The sequence below is a fragment of the Furipterus horrens genome, unplaced genomic scaffold, assembly GCF_987537825.1.
Source record: "Furipterus horrens unplaced genomic scaffold, mFurHor1.1.pri manual_scaffold_5, whole genome shotgun sequence".
NCBI lineage: Eukaryota > Metazoa > Chordata > Mammalia > Chiroptera > Furipteridae > Furipterus > Furipterus horrens.
The window spans coordinates 181,298,598-181,324,609 of NW_028327175.1; the positions used below are offsets into that span (position 1 = coordinate 181,298,598).

The 26,012-nt window shown below is 37.1% G+C and overlaps 1 protein-coding gene across 6 annotated transcripts in view; it reads left to right on the forward strand.

Annotated features, from left to right (window-relative positions):
• The window catches only part of BTRC (beta-transducin repeat containing E3 ubiquitin protein ligase), a 179,767-nt gene that overhangs the window by 130,678 nt on the left and 23,077 nt on the right, over positions 1 to 26,012 (forward strand). For all 6 annotated transcript variants that reach the window (XM_090278436.1, XM_090278438.1, XM_090278435.1 and 3 more), the window contains one exon: positions 24,207 to 24,438. In XM_090278436.1, coding sequence (XP_090134562.1) covers positions 24,207 to 24,438 — 232 coding nt within the window. The remainder of the gene's footprint in view (positions 1 to 24,206; positions 24,439 to 26,012) is intronic.

The window sequence follows — 26,012 nt, forward strand, 5'->3', positions numbered from 1 at the left end:
GAGAGTAAGGTTCTCCTCACGCTGACCTACTTTGTTCTTATCCAGTACTGTAGGTACAGTGGTTATGCAGCCAAGAAGAGAAATAGATGAAGACCAGAAGAATTTTTTTGTAGAAAGTGCTTGGTAGCATGTTTCTTTGTTGGTGAGACATAATGCTGGCACAAAGCATGAATAAATATTCCAAATTCTCTAATATCCTAACAGTTATAACCATTTTTAAGCCTCTTTTCTAAGTAGATATTTCTCTCCTGGCTTTCTGTATTGTGAACTTTACAAAACTGGCTTAGGCAGCCTATTAATTATTCATATCATAGCAACAATTAAAGCAAATTAAAAATAAAAATCGCCATATTGCATTTAACCGTGGGCAGCACCAAAATGTGTCAGCTCTGTAAGGGCCTGTGGTGTTTCCTTAGTTAAAAGTGCTAGAGGGAGCTCTAACCTTGTTCAGAGTAGTGGCATATGGGAACAATTGTCTGTATGTGGCCGTGGGGCCACAATTGAAGACAGAGGCTAATGCTGTTCTGTGGCAGAAATTTAAATCTTTTTTATTGCAACTTCCTGGTTTGTTTGTTTGTTTGTTTTCTATATCAGAAAAAAGGGTTAGGTCTATCTGTCTGTTACCAAACAGGACTTAACTCACCCTTCTCTCTCTATGAAAATAATCATCTCCTTTTATTACAGTATTCAGGAGATCCTGAATTTGACTCAGTGAATTTTCACAAAGTGAACACACCTATATAACCACCACAAAGATTCTTTTTAAAGGAAGGAGGCAAGAATAGTAAAAGAACATTCCAGGAGCCTACTCCTGCCCTCTTTGTCACCTCTAACACACATTAGTTTTGCCTGTTTTTGAACCTCGTATAAGTGCAATCATACAGCACATTATTTACTATTTGACTTACTTCACTCAGTGTAATGTTTTTGAGAGTCATATTGCTATATATAGTCGTGTTTTTAAAAAATTCTCATTGATGTGCAGTATTTAATTATACAAATATACCAAGTTTATTTATTTGTTTTACTGTAGATGAACATTTGGATTGCTTTAGATTTTGGCAACTACAAAAAATTTTCTATATATCCTTTGGTGAATATGCACAATGAATACATGTATTCTATTGGGTATGTAACTAGGAGGGGAATTGGAATTTTCAAATTAGTGGTACCAGTTTACACTCTCACCAGCAGTGAATGAGAGTTCCATTGTTCCTTTTCCTTACTAACCAACACTTGTGTGGATTTTTTGTTGTAGTATTCTGGTGTTGTGTAACAGCAGTATCACATTATGGGTGTTTTTCTTAACATATAACAAAATTTAACCATTTTTAAGTAGTACAGTTCAATAGTGTTAGTATATTCATATTGTTAGTGCTTTTTTAAAATTTAAATTTCCCTTAACATTTAAAATTGAGCATATTCTTTTATGTCGATTGACCATTTAAATGTAAAGTGTCTGTTCCAGTCTTTTGCCCATTTTTCTACTGGGCTTTATGTATTTCTCTTAATGATTTGTAGTTTTTAAATAAATTCTGGGTACAAGTTCTTTGTCTGCTGTGTGTTGGATATATTTTCTCCTACTCTATGTTTTGCCTTCACACTTTTTAAATGATGTCTATTGATGAATAGAGGTTCTTAATTTTGATTTACTCCCAATTTATCAATCTTTATAGCATATAATTAGTATTTTGCCATTCTGCTTAAGAAATCTGTGTCTACGCCAGGGTCATGAAGAGATCTCTTATGTTTTCTTCTTAAATTTTTAATATTTTAACCTTCACATTTAGATCTATAATCCATTTGATTTTCATGTGTGGTGCTAGGTACAGGTAAGAAGTTTTTTGTTTTTAATGTGATGCTCAGTTGACCCAGCACCATTTATTAAAATATGTATTTCCCTCTGTACTGGATTGTTTTCTTTGTCATAAATTACATGACCATATCTGTATAGGTGTTTTTTGTTTGTTTGTTTTTGTCAAATCTTGACCTCTCATAGTAAACCCTCCTGTTTTTTGTTATTCTTCAATATTAACCTTGGTTATTCCTGGCCATTTGCATTTCCATATAAATTTTAGAGTCAGCTTGTCACTTTTTACCATCTGTGTGACCTTTGCATATAGAAAGTTCTCAATATATTTGATTGAATGAGATAACTCAGCACACATAAACATTCCTATCCTGTAGTTTCCTCCAGTTATGCCCAGAGACCTTTGAGCCTGGCTTACCGGGCTGCTCTTACAATCTGATCACATCTTAAATTTTTTTTTTTTTTTCTCTTCACAGTTCTACCCCCAGTCACATCATATAATGGTTGCCAGACAAGTTAGTGTATTTTAAAACATCCCAATTCATAATTCCTCTTCCTAGGTTATTTGGTATGGAGTTTCAGTTAAAACTGTAGTTTCAGAGTTTGGTGGGCAGGTCCTGATGCAACCTGAATTGCTATAATGGTTTCTACGTATAGCAAATATTAACAGCTACCTTTATTGAGCATTTATGTGCCAGACTTAATGTGCTTAGCATTTTATAAATAATATCATATTATTTCATTTAGCAACCCTGGGAAATAGGTGGTAATATCCCCCTTTTCAGTGGAAAAAATATCGAGACTTACAGAGACCTAGCTTACTCAAGCATACATAGTTTGTACATTGCAGACACAGGGCTTAAACCTAGGCTTGTGTGACACTATGTAGGATGCTAACTTTAAAATCATTTATTTTACTTTGTAGATAATACGCAGCGTCCTTGCTATTTATTATCCTTAAGACTATGTCCTCCAAAATGTCTTGATTCTGTCTTCCACCCAATCCTACCCCACATTGTCACTGCTACTCTGAGTCCAAGTCCATTCTGCTGTCAGCCCACTCTTGCAGCTTTACTTACTTAAAATGTACGCCCATTAGATTACTCACTATTGAAAAATACTATCACCATGGAAGTTGATGCCACAAATTCTATTTGTAGCTTTCAGCAAAACTTATTTTTTCAAATGGAAATTGAGCTCCAGTTCTTTCCATATTCATTTATCTATTACAGTAGCTAATATGTTACCTTGACCTTGAGGACATTTGTTGGCTTTTGGAATCTGAAAGAAAAAGGTCTCTAAGATATAGCAGGCTATGGGCTATAATGCTGAAAATTAAGCTGGCAGAGAACAGCAGCCATATCTGGTCATGACCACTATAACCTTGACAAAGCATTAAGAGGATCCCAGTAGGCTCTTCATATCTATTTGCAGACTCTTCATGTAGCTCTACTGCTTTGATTTGGCCCTAAATAAGACAAGTTGGTATGTTAAATTGATATAATTTTTTGTCATTGTGTGAAGTAAAGGGATTTTTTAAAGTATATTTTATTGATTATGTTGTTACAGTAGTCCCAAATTTTTTCCCTTTGCTCCCCTCTGCCCAGTATCCCCTTCCCTCCAGCAATTCCATCCCCCTTAGTTTATGTCCATGGGTCGTGCATATCAGTTCTTTGGCTTCACCCTTCCCTATACTATTCTTAACTTCCCCGTCTATTTTGTACTAACCAATTAATGCTTCTTAATCCCTGCACCATTTCCCCTTTTCTCCCCCTCCCCCTCCCAGCTGATAACCCTCCATATGATCTCCATATCCATGGTCTGTTCCTGTTCTAGTTGTTTGCTTAGTTTGTTGTTGTTTTTATTTTTTAGATTCAGTTGTTGATAGTTGGGAGTTTGTTGTCAATTTAATGTTCATAGTTTTGATCTTTTTCTTAAATAAGTCCCTTTCACATTTCATATAATAATGGTGATGTTGAACTCCTTTAGCTTTACCTTGTCAGGGAAGCATTTCATCTGCCCTTCCATTATAAATGATAGTTTTGCTGAGTAGAGTAATCTTGGTCATAGGTCCTTGCTTTTCATCACACTGACTGCTTCTTACCAGTCCCTTCTTGCCTGCAAACTTTTTTTTGAGAAATTAGCTGATAGTCTTATAGGTACCCCTTTATAGGTAACTCTCTGCTTTTCTCTTGCTGCTTTTAAGATTCTCTCTTTATCTTGAACCTTTGGCATTTTAATTATGATATGTCTTGGTGTGGTCCTCTTTGGATCTATCTTGTTTGGGACTCTGTGCTTCCTGAACTTGTATATCTGTTTCCTTTGCCAAATTTGGGGAGTTTTCCTTCATTATTTTTACACATAAGCTTTCAATTTCTTGCTCTTCCTCTTCTCCTTCTGGCACCCCTACGATTCAGATGTTGGCACAATTAAAGTTGTCCCAGACGTTCCTAAGCTTCTCCTTATTTTTTTCAATTTTTGTTTCCTCATTTTGTACTGGTTGACTGTTTTATTCTTCCTTATGTTCCAAGTCATTGGTTTGAATTCTGGTTTCCTTCCCTTCATCACTGGTTTTGTGTGGATTTTCCTTTGTTTCATTTAGCATAGCCTTCACTTTTACCCTTATGCATTTGCCATACTTAAGCATATCTGTCAAGCCCATGAGCATCTTTATCACCAGTGTTTTGAACTCTACATCTGTTAGGTTGGCTATCTCCTCTGTTAGGTTGGCTGTCTCCTCGTCATTTAGTTCTCCCACTGGAACCTTGATCTGTTCCCTCTTGGGGCCACACTTCCCCGTGTCCTCATCTTGACAAGCTCCTGTGTTTGTTTGCCTCTGTGTCTTAGGTAGAGCTGTTGCACCTGTCTGGATGAGTATTTATTCTTTACATCTTTGTTTGTTGGACTTCCATGCAGTTCAGTTTTTTTGAACTTCTGATTGTCTTAACTTTGAGGTAGTTGTATTTCTTCTTAGTTGTGGAGGGAGACGCAGTGTGTCTATCTAGGCCTCCATCTTGGCTGGAAGTCCAGTAAAAAGATTTTTTAAATAAAGAGATACATTCATATATTGACATTTTCTAGAAAACCTTCCCTTATATGTTGGGAACAATGAAGGGAGATGGATGAGAAAATAACAGAGTAAATATGAAAAAAATGAGGCAAATTGAAACACAGAAAACTTTAAGAAGATTTTTTTGGGTCTTCAGATCCTAGTGTCAGTCCTGAGAAAGGTTAATACTTATAAAGTTTTAAGTTCTTAATTTTGGAATATTTTGGCATGGAGAGAAGTCAGAATAGTAATGTTACCTGTGTACCTGTCACTCAGAATGGTAGCATTTCTTTGCATAAAAGATTCAGTTGTTGCAGAAAAGCTTGACTTATTCTTATAATTTTATAATATATTGTTTGCCCCAGTAATATTATGAAAAATATTTCTTTTTACTTGATCTGCATCCTTAAACCCTAATGTTAGTTTTTAGTAAGAAAATGCACAGAATGAGCCTCTTGTTTTTCTTTTTTTTGCTCAACTCTTTTAATATAACATGGAACTGAATATAAGACTCAAAATATTAAAGCCAGACTGAGCCTCAGATTATCCCACCCACCCACTCATTTTACAGATGACATCTCATGGCAGTAGAGTCCTGCCTAAAATCACATAGCTAATAAATGATAGGACTGGGCCATCCACTCACTCATTTTTGTTGTGGGACTCTTTATTGGGTTGGCCAAAAAGTTGATTTGGCTTTTTCTGTAAGATGGCTCTACTATTGCTTAGTTGTCTTTTAATTTCATTCAAAATACTTTTTTTTTAGATTGTATTGTGACAGCTGTCATATCAGCATGCATTTTTTTTTAAAACATCAAAACTGGTGAATTTTTGTGTAGCCATTTTAATATTGAAGATGGAAGAAAATAAGCAACATTTTTGGCATTTTATGCTTTATTATTTCAAGAAAGGTAAAAATGCAACTGAAATACACACACAAAAAGATTGTGCAGTGTATAGAGAAGGTGCTGTGACTGATTGAATGTGTCAAAAGTGGTTTGCGAATTTTTGTTTCAGAGATTTCTCGCTGGATGATGCTCCACAGTTGCATAGACCAGTTGAAGATGATAGCGATCAAATTGAGACATTAAATTGAGAACAAACAATGTTATAACACACAGGAAATAGCCAACAAACTCAAAATATCCAACTCAATAAAGTTACTGGTAAAAATAAAGTCTTTCATTTTACAGAAAAAAACTAAACAAAGTTTTTGGCCAACCCAATAACTTAGAGAATGTTAGCTCTTTGGTAGAAACCAGCAATACATTAAAAGTCTTATTACCATTCTAATAATTTCTTTATTGATCTTCCCTTAATGAATTTGAGTTTTATGGGAATATGTTTTGGCAATTGCTCTGAAACATTGAAAGTGAAAAATATTAATGTTCAGATGTCTTTTACTCCATATTGTAGGATATTTTGAGGTCTTTCTTTTGCTCTTTTCTGTCTTCTCCAGTTGTTAAATGTCGGTCATTATTCCTTTTGCAAGTTACTTTTAATTTGATTTTTTTTTCTTTTTTTTCCCTCTCTTCTTTTTGGGAGAGGGAGAGAACAGGAATCAGTTGCCTCTCACGTGTCCTCAACTGGGGACCTGGCCCTCAACCCTGGCATGTGCCCCAACCCGGAATCGAACCAGTGTCCCTTCAGTTCTCAGGCCAGCGCTCAGCCCTCTGAGCCATATCAGCCAGGACAGAATCTTTTTATTTTTAATTGAATTTATTGGGGTGACATCAATTTGCAAAACCATACAGGTTTCAAGTGTACAATCAATTTTACTTTGATTCTTAAAATTTGCATGGTAATATTTACATGTTTTATTACCACATAAAAGTGTTGAAACTAACCTTAGAAAACAGTGGATTAAAGGTTACCAGGTTAGAGTACTTAGAAAAAGCATCAATGTAATATCATCCTTGTTGGTGAGAGAAGAAGAGTCCAGTTATGTTTACACTACAAGGCAATTTACCAATGCACTTCCAAAAATCAATATCCACTCCTTACATTAGTTTGGATTAAAAATTCATTTTACTAATTTTTGAGCTGCTGTTACATAGATATGAAGGGCTTACTTATGTCATAATCTCTGCCTTCAGAGTTTAAAAGTAAAGGTTTTTGGCATAAAATTATTGTAAAAGCAAAGAAGATTGCATTTAATAAAGTATTAGGCTAATTATTATCAGTAACTATGCACTTTACAACATTACAATTCTTTCTAGTTAGAAGTATAATGACAATTACTATGTGCCAGATACTTTTGTAAAAGCCCTACTGTGTATTATCTTATTTTTATCCTAACATTAATCCTTCTAGGTAAGTACTGTAAGAATCACCATTTTACAAATGAGGAAACTGAGGCACAAAGAAGTTAAGTAACTTAGCCAGGATTACACATCAAGTAAATGACAGAACTCTAGGATGGAGGCGGTTCCAAATTACAGTGTGGTTTTTTTGTTGTTGTTGTTTTTTTATGCTATGTTTTTACAGAAACATAACTCCTTCAGAAGGTGCATTTGAACTGTCTTCAGTGTGGTGATTGTGATGTTGGTGCTCATGTAAACTGCTTTTGGCTTTAAAAAATGTATTTATTCATCTATGCAAAGCAGTCCTATAGGTCTTCTGCATTTAGTCTTAGTCATTGACATGGAGCTTTATTGTCATTAAAAAGAAGAAGGGCCAGAATTTCATTTTAGAAAGAGAGTACACTTTATGTAACAACAGCATTTTAAAATTTTGTCTCAACGCAACTAACTTGCGTGAATCTTAGCAAGTTATTTTGATCACCTCTGCTAAAAAAACAGACACTGCATCCAAACTAAGCTTTTTCCTGGATAAATTAAGAAAACAATTACCCAGCTATTCCAGAGAGAAATGTCTTTAGTCCCTTGATGGTCCAAGGGTTATTAAAGTTTTACCTGCAGATAACCAAGACTTCCAAAAGTTACAAGTCATTTACTTCGTTCACTGCAGCTAAGAGAGGCCTTTGCTGCTGCCTCATAGGATTATTTCTTGCTGCATTTAACATGCATTAACAAGCACTTGGAAAGAGTTGACTTTCTTCTGGAAAGCTGAGTTGGCTTCTTGAGATCCTATCCCCAAAACCTTGTATTTTCCTAATCCAGGTTTTAGATATAGCTTCTCAAAGGCTTTCCTTAGGAACAAGTTTTACCAAGTCATTGAGACCTTTTTATTGGACACAAAAATGTAAGGATTAGAGCACAAAGAAGAGGAGGGTAGTTTTTCCTCTTGTTTAAAACTGACGATATTTTCCCCATGTACTTTTTAATTGTGCTTTAGAAGTGTCTCGTGTGTTTTCCTCTGGCAGCCAATGCCTCCATCATTTCCTGTTATTTATAGAACTTAACTTTCTGATGCTAAAATAAAGGGAGGATATGAAGGGAAAGTCAGGGAGAAGACTCTTAAACTTTTTCCATCACAGAAATTTTATTTTGGTAATATTAGCATTATTTAACATTTGGATGATCAACCTCTATCTGAGGAAGTTTACAGAAAGAGCAACCAGATTCCAGACAATTAAACTTTATTAATCTGCCTGAGACATTTGGTAGTGGTTTAGGAAAATAGTTCATCATCTCCTCTCCCTTTTGATGTTTATTGTTTATTGTTGGGAGAGGACCTGTTTATCTAGCAAGCATATTGTTTTTCTCTGAACAGATGAGCTTGGTAATGCTAGATCCATTTTGCATTTGGGTATATTTATTCTTTTCCCCCTCATCTCTCTCTACCTTACCCCTACTCCCCCCTTCTCTTGCCTAGCCCCTCATCTCTCTCCCCTTTGACATCTCTCCCTAACCATACTTTACTCTTCCTATTACTTCCCCATCTCTCTCCTGCCCACGCCCCCCATCCCCACTTTCTCCTTTATCCCACCCCCAGTCACTTCCCTCATTTCTTTCTTCTTTACTCTCTTCCTTCCTCTCCCTTTCTGCTTTCCTTCCCTCTCTTCCCCTTCTTTCTCTTTGACCTCCCTCTCTTCCTTTTCTCCTTCTTTCTCCTTCTCTTTCGCCTCTTCTCTCCCCTCCTTTCCACAGTCACCATCACCTGTAATTCTGTACCTCCAGGCTCACATCTTGACTTTTCTAAAGTGTTCAGCAAAGAAGATAAATTTTGCCTGCTATGACTATTTTGGTTTTATAGACAAAGAATCCTTTAGATAACACAAAAACAGCCCCCCACCCCCATGCATCATTATACTTGACTGATTTTTTAAAGACCAGAAAGGTATACCTATCAACATGTGAACATTGTTTATTTGTTGATGGTGGAAATTACAGGCAATTTTTATGTTCTTTGTGCTTCTATGTTTTTCATATTTTCTAAAGTGTGTCTATTATAAAATGCTGTTTTAAAAAAAATCATTTGATCTTTCTTTACCTGACCCCAATAGATTCTTATTTAATGAAAGTGAAAACCAAACAAAATGATGAATAAGATTTGATCCTCCAGTGAATATGAATTTGGTTTGCCATTTTGATATTCAGTTTTCCAAATCCTTTCAGCTCTTGGTGCTTTCACAGCACATGGTGGATGTTAAATACAGTCTCACAAGTTAGGCTTAAACTCTATGTCCTACATGACTTTTCCTGCCCTTTTCTATCTTCACCAAAATTTAGTTCATATTTTGTTTTTTGTAATATTTCTGTACTATGAGGGTGGTCAGTGTGACAGACGTAGCAATTTGTATAGGTTTGTTTTCAGCCCTGTTCATCAGTTTTGGGGGATAGAGGGGACTGACATTGGTGAGCAGCCATTCTATTACTGCTATACCTCATTGTTATACTTTGTCTATTGTCCTTGGTACTATGGATTATAAAAAAGCATAAAATTCATACTGTCCTAGGCCATGATACAAACTCTTCCACAGTTAAATGTTAAAATTCCAAGTTCAGATTCAAGTTTGACCAAAAGAAGGACTTCCAGACTCTTTCTTTCTGCTTTGGCTAGCTTAGGTGTAGAAGATGATGTGTTCTAGAAAAATTTATGAGTTTCCTAGCTATAGGCTACTTAGTTCAGAAAGGGTTAAATGATGTAGTTAGTGAATGGTTTTCTAGCTGCAGGGGTTTTTGAAAAGAGATCTAGGAATTCTGCAGTTAATTGAATTCTTCAGGCATGAACTTATGGTCATTGAAAAAATTTAAGCGAGCGAAATTCTCTTGTTTTACTACTGCATATAGTTCATATAGTATCCTAGAAGTCCAGGTTCTTTTAAAATGATTTTACACCTGTTTATGCTACTTGGACATTTTATAGGATAAACTGACATTTTAAAAGGTTTTACACAATATATTTGTTCCCTTGCTTTGTTCTTCTCCCTGTATTTTTTCCCCCCTTCTTTCCTCACTTCCCCAAATCTGCATCACTGGTGCATTTTCCCATTTTTCCCCATCTTGTGAGCAAAGTTTTAACAGTATATAGAAACTTAACTGCCTGGAGTCTTTTAAATATAAGTAACACGCAACCAGTAATAAGCTGTTGGTTGTTTTTTTGCTGCCTGCAAAGAAACATAAACACAGTGCTCATTTCTGGCAGGTTTTTACTGTCAGAGTTTCTCCTATTATATTTATCTTACAATTTGCCAGGGGGTGAAGTTATTAAGTTTTAGCAGCAGCCATCGATCAAGTTCACAAGTTAACACGATAAAGGCTCTGTGCCGCTCCGATCGGGGGAAATGATGATCCTCACTCGGTAATTAACTAAATGAGAAAGTTAAATCTTACTTGAGAGCTGGGAGAGATGAAAGAGAGGTGTTTGTCAGTTTCTCAGTGGAAATTAGAAGCAGTTTTCTGCAATTCCCTAAGCTGCTGCTCTGTCATATTTTACATAAGCACTGGGAAAACGTCTTGTAATTAGTGCTGTCATGGAGGATTTTTTTTTTTTGCTGAAGGATGTTGGAATAATTCATTAGATTATCAAGAAGGGCTTGTGTCCTGAAATGATTAGCACAGTGAAATTTAAACCATTAACGATAACAAGTTTAGAGCTTGCTGCAGTGCAGAGGCACCCAGGGTATGTCTGTGCCTATTTCAATCATTTCTTATAATTAAACATTATGTCCTCCCCACCCCCCTACCCCCCATTACTAAGACCCATCCAAAAATCCTTTTAAGGTGGCACTATCTACATCAGTGGGTTTACCAGCCTTGGAGGTGTATGTAGTTAGTAGCTGTAATAATGCTGCAGTAAATTAAACTGCTGTGAGTTTCTTGGTTTAGAACAAAAGAACCTATAGCACTGGAAGCTTATAAAGTTGCATGAGGGAACTCACTACAGAAACAAGAGTCCCAGTTTGAAACCTAAAAATATTAAGTGACTATCCTATCCCTTTACCTTAAAAATCCAGAAATAATCAAAATGGCTTGGCTTGGCTTTGGTGAATTTTTTTATGTGGCTTTTCCTATAATTAGTAAATAGAAAAAAAGATTAGCAAATATCCAGTCTTCAAGTAATCGTTTATACTGGTACATTTGTGAGTTCATTTCTTAGTGAGTTTTATTTAAAAGAATTGAAGTGATTGCAAGCTTCACTTTCCTTGTTGGTTATTAGAAACCAGTCAGATTCATAACATGAACTTTCCTTCTGCTGACAAATCTGCCCCTTCCTGTCTTCCATGTTCACTAATCAGATCTGACACATTTATGAGTTCACCTAATATGTAATCATATTTAGTAGAAGCTGTTAAAATATTAATGCAATAAATCCCACTGTGAAATGTGATGTTTACTTCTGTTGAAATGTAAGTCCCGGTCTATATGTACAGCCACCATTTCCTTTTCATTTGCACTCCACCCCCAAAAGACAATGGACTACTTCTTTGGTCACTAAAAGTTTTAAAGGTTTTTTAAGAACAAAAAACTGCAATGTTGAAAGTTATGTCCCACTTTGGAGCATTCATTACATTTTATTCCGCATGTTCAATTTATGGCCAGATTCTTTTTGTTTCTCTTGAAGTCTTCTTGTTAAAAGATCCCCACGTGCCAATGGGTTCTGTGCCTTATTGGTTCCTTTTCTACTCTAGCTCTTTGGGAATTCAAGAGCTGTTGGGGACGTTTCTGCTCTCACCACCTCCATCACTAGGTGTGCTTACTTATTTCTTTCAGTCCTAATCAAAATGTAGACAATACCATGACAATGTTGACTTTTTAAAAAGAGATATTATTAAAAAGAAATCAAGGAAAAACAATTTAAGAAAGAACTTTAAATTCAGTGTTTTTATATTTTTGTTAAACTGAAGCCTAGCAACAGACAATAGAAAGTATAGTGTAGACCTTTAAAAAAGTCCTTCCTTCCCCCTCAGAACTGTGGAATGTTTTACCCTGTTTCTCCTGGCCACAGGAGCAAAAACCCTGGTTCAGTCTCCATTCAGGTTAATGTACCGGATTAATATTTGAAGGATCAGCTTTCCTGAAGACGTAACTCAAAATGTGTATTATAACCCAGACTTATAATTTTCAACAGGCCCTGTCTTCCTTCCTCTCTTGTGAGGGTAAAATACCTTCCTCCTAAGCATTTCCTAATCTGCCTTTTCCTATTTTAGCCATGATCACCACTTGCTGGATTATTTTGTCAGCCTTCTGGTTGGTCTTCCTTCCTCAGGTCTTACAACTTGGTCTTATCCTCTCCCCACTTCCCCAGCAACCCCTCCCCCCCAACACCACCATTCTCTGTGTGGCAGCTAGTGTAAATATCTCTAAAGCATAAATCAGACTATGTCATATTTGACTACATCAAAACCTCGGGTGCTCTTCTTTACACTTAGGATGAAATCCATACTCCTTACTGAGGCCAGAACACCTTATATGATCTGGCCCCAGGCCACCTCGCCAACCTCATCACCCACCACTGTCTACCTCATTCACTCTGCCCCAGTTATAATAGCCTTCTTTCTTTCCTTTATTTGAACATACCTTCGATTTGCTCTTTCTTCTGTCTGGAAGGCCTTCCCCCAAATCTTCAGAAGACTGACTCATCATTTAGATCTCAACTTATAATTGCCTCTTTCAGCATTTTTTCATGATCACCCCAGTTAAAGTAGGTTGTACTGCGCATTCCCTATTTTACGTTACCTTGTTTTGTTTTCTTCACAATACTTATTAGTTTCTGGAATTAACATATTCATTATATATTCTCCCTCTACTCTTCCCCACAAAAGGTGAAGAAACTTTGTGTTCTTGTTCACCACAATTTCCCTAGCACCTAGAAAAGTGCCCAGCACAGAGTAGTCACTCAATAAATGGTTGTTGGTGGCTTGATAACTCTAAAGTTCCAGCCTTAATCACAATTCTTATCCTGTACCTCCTAGGCTTTAGCCTTATTCCCAGCACAACCCTTGTGCATTTTATTCTTACATTCATTCACCATCTCAGTCATTATATTTCCTTTCCCCTACCATGGATTTCAATGCCAGTCTTTCTTCAAAGCCCTACTTAAAACCAAACAGAATACGTAAGTATCATTTGCATCTCTCTAGTCATAAATACTGCTTTTCACCTAGTCCGTGATACCCTAATTCCAAATGGTGTCCTATGTCTGGAACATTTTCTTTCTCTGCTTACTCCACCCTTTCTTAGTGGTTAAACAAAACAAGGTTTGCATGCAAACTAGAAACACCTGTCATTTTACCATCAAGTTTAGCCAGTCCATGTTGTATCCTCCAGCCTACACAGTTAGCAAAGTTAGCACATTTGATATTACAGTGGTGTGTTGGTTAGAGTAGTTGGTGTCTGCAAGTGTGTGTTTTTCCCTCCTGGCCCTGGCAGCAGCTTCAGAGAATTTCATGGTAGTTTTGAAAGTGATGCATGTAATATGTTTTCAGGGCTGTGCAGGAGTGGGTTGGTGGGGGGTGGGCGGGATGTTAGCCCTTAGCCTTTGAGGACTAAGCTGTGGACAGTCGTATAAATACTTGAGTTCTTTCATTTTGTGTGCTTGTCACCTGACAGCTTCTTTCTTCTTTCTTTTGGAGATAACTGTTCATTGTAAACAGAAAAGGAGATGTACAGGGGTGGCAGAAAGTTAGTGTTATCATTAAACTGAGGTTGTTTGTCAGCCTTCCCAGACATTTGAACAGTAGTGGTTGAGTCATCAGGCTTTTGTTGGGAAAGCCAAATCAATTCTATTGCCACCAGTAACCATTACCCTCTGTAATATACAACCTTTTGGTTTTTTAATAATTGAACTTTTTCACTGTACTCTTGTAGATTTTTAAAGGTTCTCAAATTGAAATTTTGGTACATTTACTTTAGAAATTAGTAGGAAAATCTGTATGGAAGAATGATAGAGGAAAGAGGGTTGATAACAAAAGTCTTTATCTCCAGAGTTCTCTATAAATGTAATATCTTATTTGCAAATGAAATTAATATTTACGCTGGCATTTATCCTTTAGGTGTCTTAAAGATCAATTTTATTAAGGTAATTCACGTATAAAATGAACCCATTTTAATTGTACAGCTCGATGAATTCTGGCAAATGTGTACACCTATGTAACAGTTAGCTACAGAATATTTTCATTGCCCCGGAAACTTACGGTCTGCCCTTACTCAGTCAGTCCCACCCCCCACATTCAGGCACAAGCTACCACTGATCTGTTTTTATCATTGTAATTTAGATTTGTTGTACCTAGCATTTCATTTAAATAGAATCATAAAGTATGTACTCTTTTGTGCCTGGCTTCTTTCATTCAGCATGTTTTTGAGATTCATCCTTATCATTTTGTGTATCTATAGCTCGTTCTTTTTATAAATGAGTACTGTTCCATTGTACAGATATATCACAATTTGTTTATCAGTTCAACTCTTGATGGACATTGGGATTCTTTCAGTTTGGGACTGTTATGAATAAAGCAGCTATGAATATTCATGTATAAGTTTTTGTGTGGAAATGTTTTCATTTAGGGGGGTAAATACCTAGGAGTGAATTTGCTGGGTCATGTGGTAAGTATATATCTCACTCTATAAGAAACTGTCAACCAGTTTTCTAAAGTGGTTGTACTATTAAACGTTACTGCCAGCAATTGCTCCTTATTTTTGCCAGTACTTGGTATGGTCATTCTCTTTAAGTGTAACCATTCTTGTAAGTATATAGTGGTGTCTTGTGATTTTAATTTGTTTTTTCCTAGTCACTAATGATGTTCCTGGTTTTATTGGCCTTCCATGGATCTTATTTTGTGAAGTGTCTCTTATAATCTTTTGCCTATTTAAACAAAAAGGGTTATTTTCCTACTGAGCTCTGAGAGTTCCTTATATATTCTCAATACAAGTCCTTTGTCAAATACTTATGTTGCAAATATTTCCTTCTGGTTTGTGATTTGTATTTTTATTTTCTTATCTGTTTCTTTTGGAAACCAGGTTAAAATTTTGCCACATACTCACTTATCTATGAAATATTTGCCTAACCCAACAGCAGCAAGATTTTCTCCTATATTTTCTTCCAAAAGTTATACATATAAATTTAGAATCCACTTAAGTTAATTTTTGTATATAGTCTAAAGTAAAAACAAGTTCATATTTTCTAAATGGATATTTATTTGTTGAAAAGGCTATCCTTTCCCTATTGAATTATCTTGCTACCTTTCTCAAAAATCAGCTGGCCACATGTGAATCTATTTGTGGACTCTGTTCTGTTCTATTTATCTACATATTTGTCCTTATACTATCTTGATTTTACTTTTTGCTTTACTGTAAGTCTTGAAATTCAGTAGTATTAGTCCTTAGTCTTTATTTTTATTTTTCAAGATTGTTTTTGGTTAAAGTTTAGGTCCCTTGCATTTCCATACCTGCTGGGATTTTGACTGATAGATGTTGCAGTGATTCTACAGATCAGTTAGGAAGTGAACATCTTCATAATATTGAGTCCAATTTGTGAATATAATATAGCTCTCCATTTATTTAAATCTTTTTAAAGTTTCCTTAGCAATATTTATAGTTTGAGTTTACAGGTATTACAGGTATCCTGTTAAATTTATTCCAAGTATCACATGGCTTTTTTGGTTTTTGTTTTTTTAATTTATTTATTTAGAGAAGGGGAAGGGAGGGAGACAAAGAGGGAGAGATACAGAAGTATGCAAGAGATAGCAACCCAGGCTGGTGCTCAATCCACTGAGCCACACCAACCAGGGCTGTAGGCAGATAGTTTTTAAAAATATAGTGGTTACACAGACAACAGTGTGGCATATCCTAGGGGTGGAGGGAAGTGGGGGAGGGTATAGGAGGAATAAATGATGATGGAAGGAGACTTCACTTGGGGTGGTAAACACACAATACAGTGTATCTATGATTGTCTTGTGGAATTGTGCACCTGAAACCTGTCACCGCAATAAATTCAGTGAAAAGGAAAAAATATATATAGTGGTTATCCTTGGGCAGTGGAATGGGGTGGGGGACAGTTAATGACCTGAATAAAGGAGCACAAGGCAGAGCTTGTGATAATTCATTTCTTGATCTGGGGTGCTGCCTACATGGGTATGTTCACCTTGTGAAAATTCATCAAGCTGTACAATTAAAATTAAGCACTTTTATGTATATTATACTTCAATGAAATTAAAATAGAAAATATATGTATTACATAGTGAGAAAGAAGGGTATATTTTTACATAGAGAGTGAGAATCCAACTCCAACAGAATTATAAGTGTCATTAAAAGTGTTGATTTATTGGTCACATTACTATGTGCCAGGTGAGCTAAGCACACTTCTTTTTTAGATTACTTTGTTTGATCCTCACAAAAACCCAATGGAGTCGATTCTGTAATTATTCTTATTTTACAGAAGAAAGTAACAGAGATGCAGAAAATAAGTCCCACTTGATTACAGTGTATAATCTTTTTAATGTATCACTGGATCCAGTTTGCTAATATTTTGTTGAGGATTTTAGCATCTATGTTCATCAGGGATATGGGCCTATAATTTTCTTTCTTTGTAGTATCTTTATCTGATTTAGAATTAGCATGATGCTAGCCTCATAAAATGAGCTTGGGAATCTTTTCTACTCTTGAATTTTTTGGAATAGTTGAAGAAGGATGGGTGTTAGTTCTTCTTTGAATGTTTGGTAAAATTCACCTCTGAGTCCATTCAATCCAGTACATTTGTTTGTTGCGAGTTTTTTAATTACTTATTCAGTTTCACTGTTTGTAATCTGTCTGTCTAGATTTTCTGATTCTTCCTGATTCGGTTTTGGAAGATTGTATATTTCTAGGGATTTATCTATTTCGTCCAGCTTGTCCAATTTGTTGGCATATAGTTGTTTGTGATATTTTCTTACAATCCTTTGTTTTTCTTTGGTGTCAATTGTTACTTCACCTCCTTAATTTCTGATTGTATTTATTTATCCTCTTTTTTTTTCTTCATGAGTCTGTTAAGGTTTGTCAATCTTGTTTCTCTTTTCAGAAAACCAGATCTTGGTTTCATTGATCTTTTGTGTTGTTTTTTTAAGACTCTATTTCTTTTATTTCTGCTCTGATCTTTATTATTTCCTTTTCTCTACTCACTTTGGGCTTTGTTTATTGTTCTTTATATATAGCTCGCTTATTTATTTATTTATTTATTTATTTATTTATTTATTTTGATTTTTCAATTACAGTTGTTCCCTTTTCCCCTAATTTCTCTCCCCCACCCAACCCACCCCCTCTCCCACAATCATATCCCTCCCCGTTGTCCATGTCCATGAGTCTTTTATACAGGTTCTTTGACTAAACCCTTCCCTTACTTATCCCCCTTCTCTCCCTCTCCCCTCCCCCCTATTGACTGCTATTCTGCTCTTTGTTCTATTTAGTTCCTTTGTTTGTGTTGTTCTTTAGTTTCCTGTATTAGGTGATATCATATGGTATTTTTCTTTCTTTGCCTGGCTTATTTCACTAAGCATAATTCTCTCTAGTTCCATCCATGTTGTTGCAAATGGCAGGAGTTCCTTCTTTCTTTCTGCTACATAGTATTCCATTGTGTAAATGTACCACAGTTTTTTGATCCACTCATCTACAGATGGGCACTTAGGTTGTTTCCAGCACTTAGCTATTGTAAACAGTGCTGCAATGAACATAGGGGTGCATAAGCTCTTTTGAATTGGTGTTTATATATAGTTCTTTTAAATGTAAAGTTAGATAGTTCAGGAATTTGTCTTGTTTATTGAGGTGGGCCTATAATGCTATGAATTTCCCTCTTAAGACTACTTTGGCTGTGTTGCATAGATTTTGGATTGTGTTCTCATTTTCATTTGTTTCAAGGTATCTTTCGATTCCTTTCTTGATCTCATTGTAAACCCACTCATTGTTTAGTAACATGTTATTTAGCCTCCACATCTTTGTGTGTTTTTCAGTTTTTTTCTTGTGATTGATTTCTAGTTTCATATCATTATAGTCAGAGAAGATGCTTAATATGATTTCAATGTTCTTAAATTTATTGAGACTTGTTTTGTGTCCTAACATGTGGTCTTTCCTAATGAATGTTCCATGTGCACTTGAAAAAGATGTATATTCTACTGCTTTGGGGTAAAATGCTCTGAAGATATCAATTAAGTCCTTCTGATCTAATGTGCCATTTAAGGCCACTGTTTCCTTATTGATTTTTTTTTTTTCTGGAAGATCTATCCATTGATGTCAACGGGGTGTTAAAATCCCCTACTATGACTGTATTACTGTTTTTTTCTTTATATCCATCAAGATTGCTTTATATATTCTCAGGGAATCATCAGGGTGAGGCCAGCAGAGTTTGTCAGGTCCAAACAGACCAAGATTTGGCCCTATGAAGGGAGGGCTCTGCTCTAGTTATGCATGCAGGGGAAAAATGGCCTCTGTCATAGAGCCACACAACTCAGTCTGCTCCAGATTCTGCTGGGAGGAGACTGAACCCAGAAGAATGGGGTCACCAGCTAGGAGTCAGGAGGATGGGACTAGTGGATCTTCCATGAAGAGGAGGTGCCCGTTGGACCTCAGGGAAGGTGGGGGGTGTGATCCCTTCCCTACAGCCACACAATTCAGTCAAACCCAGATTTTGTCCCAACCTTGGCAGGGCAAAGCCACTAGGAATCTGTTGGGTGGGTCTGCCAAAAGCCAGGAGAGTGGGGCTAGTTGATCTCCCATGAGGAAGAGGTGCCAGTTGAGTTCAAGGGAAAGTGAGGAGAATGGCCCCAACCCCAAAGCCATATAACTCAGTCACTGACACCTCCTGAGTCTGCCCAGAGCTCTACATCCTGGCCAAGGCATCTGACTCCTCCACTGGGTGTAAGCTCTGTATGGAGGGGCCAGACAGATTCCAGAGGGTAGAGATATTGCTTTGCCCCAGCCTGACTGCCACACAGAGAGGAGTGCTTCACCCAAGAAAGATGTCATCTGTATTATGGGAGAATGACTCAGCACAGGAATCCTGGCAGCTGTCCTTTCAGCTCTCCCCAGAGCCCCAAATCCCAGACTCTCTTCATGCAACTCTAGTCCAGTCCTTGCTTCCTCCACTGTAGCCCAGGGTGAGTGGTTGTGAATGAAATTTTGTGGGTTAGTCCTTTAAGAGGGTGCCTCTGATTCTGGCAAACAGAATCCCCACTGATTTTCACAGCCAGATGTTATGTGGATGCCTCTTCCAAGCTCTGGTGCTCTGAGCTGGGGGTCCAGCTGGGGGTTGAGACCCTACATGTCTCAGGGGGAACCTGCCCACAGCTGAGATATTTCCCCAGAACCTCAGCACCACCCATAATAGCAGAGCCAGACTTTTTTGTACCTCTGCCCTTCCTAGCCAGTCTCGATTTGGCTTCTTCTGTAAGTCCTTGGTTATAAGCCTTCTCTTCAGCTAGTCTTGGCCCTGGCCAGATAACTCAGTTGGTTAGAGCATTGTCCGGATATGCCACTGTGGTGGGTTTGATCCTTGGTCAGGGCACATACGAGAATCAACCAATGGACTGCTGGCCAAGACGGAGGCCTAGATAGACACGCTGCATCTCACTCCACAACTAAGAAGGAATACAGCTATCTCAAAACTAGAGACAACCGAAAGTTGCAGAAAATCAAGCTGCATGAAAGTCTAAAAAACAAAGATAGAAATAAGAAATACTCCTCCAGACAGGTAGGAGGGGCAGAGCCAGGGCATAGAGGAAGCAGTGTGACGGTGGATGTGGCAGCGGCAGTAGCAGCGGCAGACTGGCAGAAAGAGCAGTCACACATTTTGAAGAGTAGGGAAGGACACCTGGGGAGCACTCCCAGCACCAGACCAGACTTCACAGCTCATGATTTCAGGGCCAGGGAAAATAAAACCTCTTTGCTTCTGACTGTGAAAACCAGTGAGGGTTGGGGCAGAGGAGAAAACTGCCAGTCTCTCAGCAGAGTCCACTTGTTTAAAGGGCTCCCGTGGACCTAGAACATCCACAGACCCACCCACTCTGTGAACGACGGCCAGGACAACAGCTAGAGGGGCTCCAGTTCCATATGGGAAGCTGGAGAAGTGCCTGGAAAAGAGGCAAGTGCTGGCAAGCGACATTGTTCCCTCTCAGCCCCCTCCCCCACATACAACAACACAATGCAGTGAAAACAGGTCACCCTGTACTGATGAATACCTAAGGCCCTGCCCCTTACAACATAACAGGTGTAACAGCTCTACCTAAGACACAGAGGCAAACAAACACAGGAGCCTGTCAAGATGAGGAGACAGAGAAGTATGGCCCAAAAGAGGGAACAGATCAAGGTTCCAATGGGAGGACTTAATGACAAGGAGATAGCCAACCCAACAGACACAAACACTGGTGATAAAGATGCTCAGAGTTGACAGATACGCTTAAATATGGCAAAAACATAAGGGAAGAAGTGAAGACTATGCTAAATGAAATGAAGGAAAATCCACACAAAACCAGTGGTGAGGGGAAGGACACCAGGGTTCAAACAATGATTTGGAACGTAAGGAAGAAAAGAACAGTCAACCGGTATAGAATGAGGAAACAAGAATTGAAAATAATGAGGAGAGGCTTATGGACCTCTGGGACAACTTTAAACGTGCCAACATCCAAATCATAGGGGTCCCAGAAAGAGAAGAGGAAGGGCAAGAAATTGAAAGCTTATGTGAAAAAATAATGAAGGAAAACTTCCCAAATTTGGCGAAGGAAATAGACATACAAGTCCAGGAAGCACAGAGAGTCCCAAACAAGCTAGACCCAAAGAGGACCACGTCATAATTAAAATGCCAAAGGTTCAAGATAAAGAGAGAACCTTAAACACAGCAAGAGAAAAGAGTTACCTACAAAGGGGTGCCTATAAGACTGTCAGCTGATGTCTCAAAAGAAACTTTGCAGGCAAGAAGGGACTGGCAAGAAGTATTCAAAGTGATGAAAAGCAAGGACCTACAACCAAGGTTACTCTGTCCAGCAAAGCTTGACTTTAGACTGGAAGAACAGATAAAGTGCTTCCCAGACAAGATAAAGCTAAAGGAGTTCATCATCACCAAGCCATTATTATATGAAATGTTAAAGGGACTTATTTAAGAAAAAGAAGATCAAAACTATGAACATTAAATTGACAACAAACTCACAACTATCAACAACTGAATCTAAAAAATAAAAACAAAATTCAACTAATCAAACAACCAGAAAGGAACAGAATCATAGGTATGGGGATCATTTGGAGGGTTATCAGCTGGGAGGGAGAAGGGGGAGAAATGGGGAAATTTTGCAGGGACTAAGAAGCATAATTAGTTGGTACTAACTAGACAGGAGGAAGTTAAGAATAATATAGGAAAGGGTGAAGCCAAAGAACTGATATGCATGACCAATGGACATGAATTAAGGGGGGTGAGATTGCTGGAGGAAAGGGGGTTACTGGGAAGAGGGGAGCAAAGGGAGAAGAAATTGGGACAAATATAACAACATAATCAATAAAATATACTTTAAAAAAAATCAACTAATGAATGCTTAAATAAGTGAAACAACAGATCAGTGTTTCACTCTATAAAAAAAATCAATAAATTAAAAAATGACTAGTCTTCAGTTAGTTATTCAAGATGATCTATAATTTATCTGTAATTCCAGTTAGTCCACCTACTCTGCCAACATCTTGAATTCTCCTCTTCTTTTTCTTCCCCGCATACTCCACACCCAGTTTATCAGCAAATTTGGTTGGCTTTGCCTTCAGAATATACATTGAATCCAAATTATTTCTCACCTCCACAGCTACCACTCTAAAAGATTGCGATCTCTTCCATGGACTCTTGTAAAGTTGTCCCTTAATTAGTCTTTTTTCCATTCATATTCTCTACAGTCCATTCTCCACACAGCAGCGATCCTTTTAAAAGGTGTCAGATCATGTCACTCTGGTTTCTAGGTGCTTCTTCTCCATGTAACCTCTTCTTAGTTTCTCATCCTCCAGTCTTTCCTCTCCAGCAGGGAGCCAGAATTTCTTACATAGTGGCTCAGAGCTTTAAGAAGGAATGAGTAGAAGCTGTCTGGGTTCAGAAGTCCCAGAATGTCACTTTCTCTAGATTTTGTTAGTCAAAACCCACAAAGATGAGGACAAACTCGACCTCTTGATGGAAGAAACAGCATTTGTGTTCAAGGAGGAATGGAATTGTTTGGAGCCCACTTTAGAGATTAGCTACCACCACCTAATTGACCTGCATGATCTGGCTTGGGCTACTTTTCCAACTTCGGTTTCCTTGCTCTCTGGGACCTCTTGTTGTTCCTTGAATGTGCCAGACAGACTGCCACCCAAGACCTTTGCTCTCAAAATTTCCATTTCCTAGACCATTCTTCCTCCATGTAATAAAATATATAGTTCCCTTATTTCCTTCATGTTTTCGTTGAAACATCATCTCTTTAAGAAAGCTCTCTCACCCCTTAGACTTAAATAACTAGATTAGTTTAGGTTTTTTGTTTGTTTGTTTTTACTTGTTACATAACAAATTACCACAAACTTAGCAAGTTAAAACAACACCCATCCATTAGCTCACAGTTCTCTAAGTCAGAAGTCTGGGGCAGCATGGCTGGATCCTTGGCTCAGCGTATCACAAAGCTGAAACCAAGGGTTGGCCAAGCTGACTTCTCTTTTGGAGACTCTGGGAGAACATTCTCTTCTCAGCTCATTGTTGTTGGCAGAATTCAGTTCCTTGCCTTTGTAGAATTGAAGTCCTTATTTCCTTGCTGGCTGTCAGCTCCTAGAGGCAAACTACATTCCTTACCACATGGTCTTCTTCCTCTTCTGTAACCAGTTGGCAAAAACTCTGCTTTTAAAGAGCTTATTTGATTAGGTCAGATCCACCAGAGTAATCTCCCAATCTTAAGGTCAACTAATTTGGTACCTTAATTAAATCACAGCAGTACCTACATGTTTGTTTGAAAAACTGAGAGAAGATGTACATACACCAGGAGCCGAGAATCTAGGGATCATCTTACAATTCTATGTGTCCCATTATCCTGCTTTATTTTTCTTCATAGCATTATAGACATATTTTCTATTTATTTGGTTATGCTTTTAACTTGCTATACACAGTAGAATATAAGTTTCCCCAATGATAGAGACTGTTATTTTTGTTCAGTGTTATATTCCTAGCACCTGGGACAGTGTTTGACACATTGTAAATGTTCAATTAATATTTATTTACTAAACCAATTAATAAAGACTTTATAGCATGTAATTTTTTAAATCCTTGTCCAAGGATACATTTATTGATTTGAGAAAGGGGTTGGGGGAAAAAGAAACATAGATGTGAGAGAGAAACATCTATCAGTTGCCTACCATATGTACCCTGACCAGTGACCAAACTTGCAACTGAGGTATGGGCCCTGACCAGGAATCAAATCTGCAACCTTTTGGTGCACAAGACAGTGCTCCAACCAACTGAGCCACACTGGCCAAGGCTAGAGCATATAATTTTGATGACAGTGGAGATGGGATTTGGGGGAAGGAAAAGGTAGATGAAACATATGAATGTTATTTAAGCTTTAGCTCCAAATTTACCAGTCTCAAATTATTCATTCTTTGTATGGAGAATTTCTTATTTGACTATTAAAAAATAAGTTGTTAGTAATGGTATAAATGTTTATTAACTGGTGTATATAAAAAAAATAGCTTTCTTACTTGCTAGTAATAACATGCTTTCAGCTTTTGGTTTTCATCTGTATGTTTCCAAATAATGTCTTCCTGTGAACTTTTAGAGATGGGTGCCTAGTCATACAGCAGTATTCCAATTTACCAGCTTACTGGGGTATTTGGTTTTCCTTGCAATTGCTGTTCACAAACATTCATTTACTAATAGAGTAACAGTGCGGTCCATCATATAGATGTAACATAGCATGCAAGACCAGCAAATTATATATTTCCCTCATTTTCAGTACTTATTGTTATATATATATTTTTTAATCCACTCCTTCTACAGACAAAACTTGCCAATGGCACTTCCAGTATGATTGTGCCCAAGCAACGGAAACTCTCGGCAAGCTATGAGAAGGAAAAGGAACTGTGCGTCAAATATTTTGAGCAGTGGTCAGAGTCCGATCAAGTGGAATTTGTGGAACATCTTATATCCCAAATGTGTCATTATCAACATGGGCACATAAACTCATATCTTAAACCTATGCTGCAGAGGGATTTCATAACTGCTTTACCAGGTATGTCCACGGGTGTTTGTGAGCCATTGATTTGCCTGGAAGATATGTTACAATGGTAATGGTGCTGGATCTTCAGCTATACATCTCTATTTTTAAAAGTCTTTATTGGCATGACTTTTGCAAGCTGAGTTCTTTAATCATACCTTCTTGGAGTATAAATACAACCAATCAAACTCTGTAAATAGAAACTCCTCTTTTCCCTTCTCCCTTTTTACCCACATACCAGTTAAGTAACATCTTTTCTGAGGTGTTACCTAGTTTGAGATGTGTGTTAGTTTCAAGATATGTTAATTTGTTATACTTGACTTTGGATTTCTAAGAAAGTTTATCAGCAAAATATTTAAATTGTAGAAATGAATAAGAAACATTTTTTAGTATTTTAGAAAGGAGGGTATGTCAGGGTGTAAATTCCAGGCTCTATAATCTCACTGCATAGTAACCAAATGGCTGTTGTAAACTCTGTGTGTGTGTGTGTGTGTGTGTGTGTGTGTGTGTGTTTTAAATACATATGCTTTAATGTGTGTGTGTCTTTATGAACACACTTAAGTATCCATATATGCACACACATACAAACTTAAAATATGTACTTGTTTTCTGGACGGTGCTGTGGTGGTTTTACTGAATGCTTGATGGTGAGCCTAGGATATAACATAGACATCAGTATTTGGGGGAAATCCTATCTCATCTGCATTAAAAAGCTTTAAAAAAAAAAAGTGCAAGGATGAATGAATCTCCAAAATAGCATATCTTAGTTTTTGCTTTTTTCAGTTGTTTCCTGATTATAGAGGTTATATTATAGGAAATTTAGAAAACTCACAAAAATTTAAAATATAAAAATAAAATTTCCTAGAGCACCACCTTTCAGGGAGAACTACTAATGTGTTATTAATATTTTGCCATGTAGCCTTATTATTTCTAGGTGTGTGTGTGTGTGTGTGTGTGTGTATGTTTCCTTCTAAAGCTGGGATCTTAAGTGTTTGTAACATTTTTCTTAATATTTCTCTTACTATATTTTCTAAGTATTTGTTCTTTAAAAACATTTTTATAGGATTAATTCCTTGTGATAGTTAAAGCACATATTATTTAATCTCTCTTGAACATTAAGGTAGTTCTAAATGTTTTTCCTCTTATAAACTATTCTGTGGTAGACATTCTTATTCGCTAATCTTTTGGGCATCCTAGGAAAAAATATCAGAAGTGGGATTCCTATATTAAAAAATGAGAATTTTAAGGCTTTTATTACATGTGCCAAACTATCATCTAAGAAAAATATACCAACTTATACTTTCCACACATCTGCTTATGACCACTTTGCTTAATCTTTGCCAAAGATTTTTTAAAAATTTACTTTTCAAAAATTGTGATTTAAATTGCCCTTTTGTTTTAAACAAAAGAAATGCCTGTGTATGACTTAGAAATAACCATTTTAAAGCTGAATTTGTACCTGTATTTTTTATTAAATAGAATATATTTCTGCCTCCTCTTCACTCATTGAATTTTGTTTTAGCCAAAGGCAAACAGTTTTCTTTGTGCGAGCAACCTGTGTGTACCTCATTACTGTGCTCTGCCCTGTT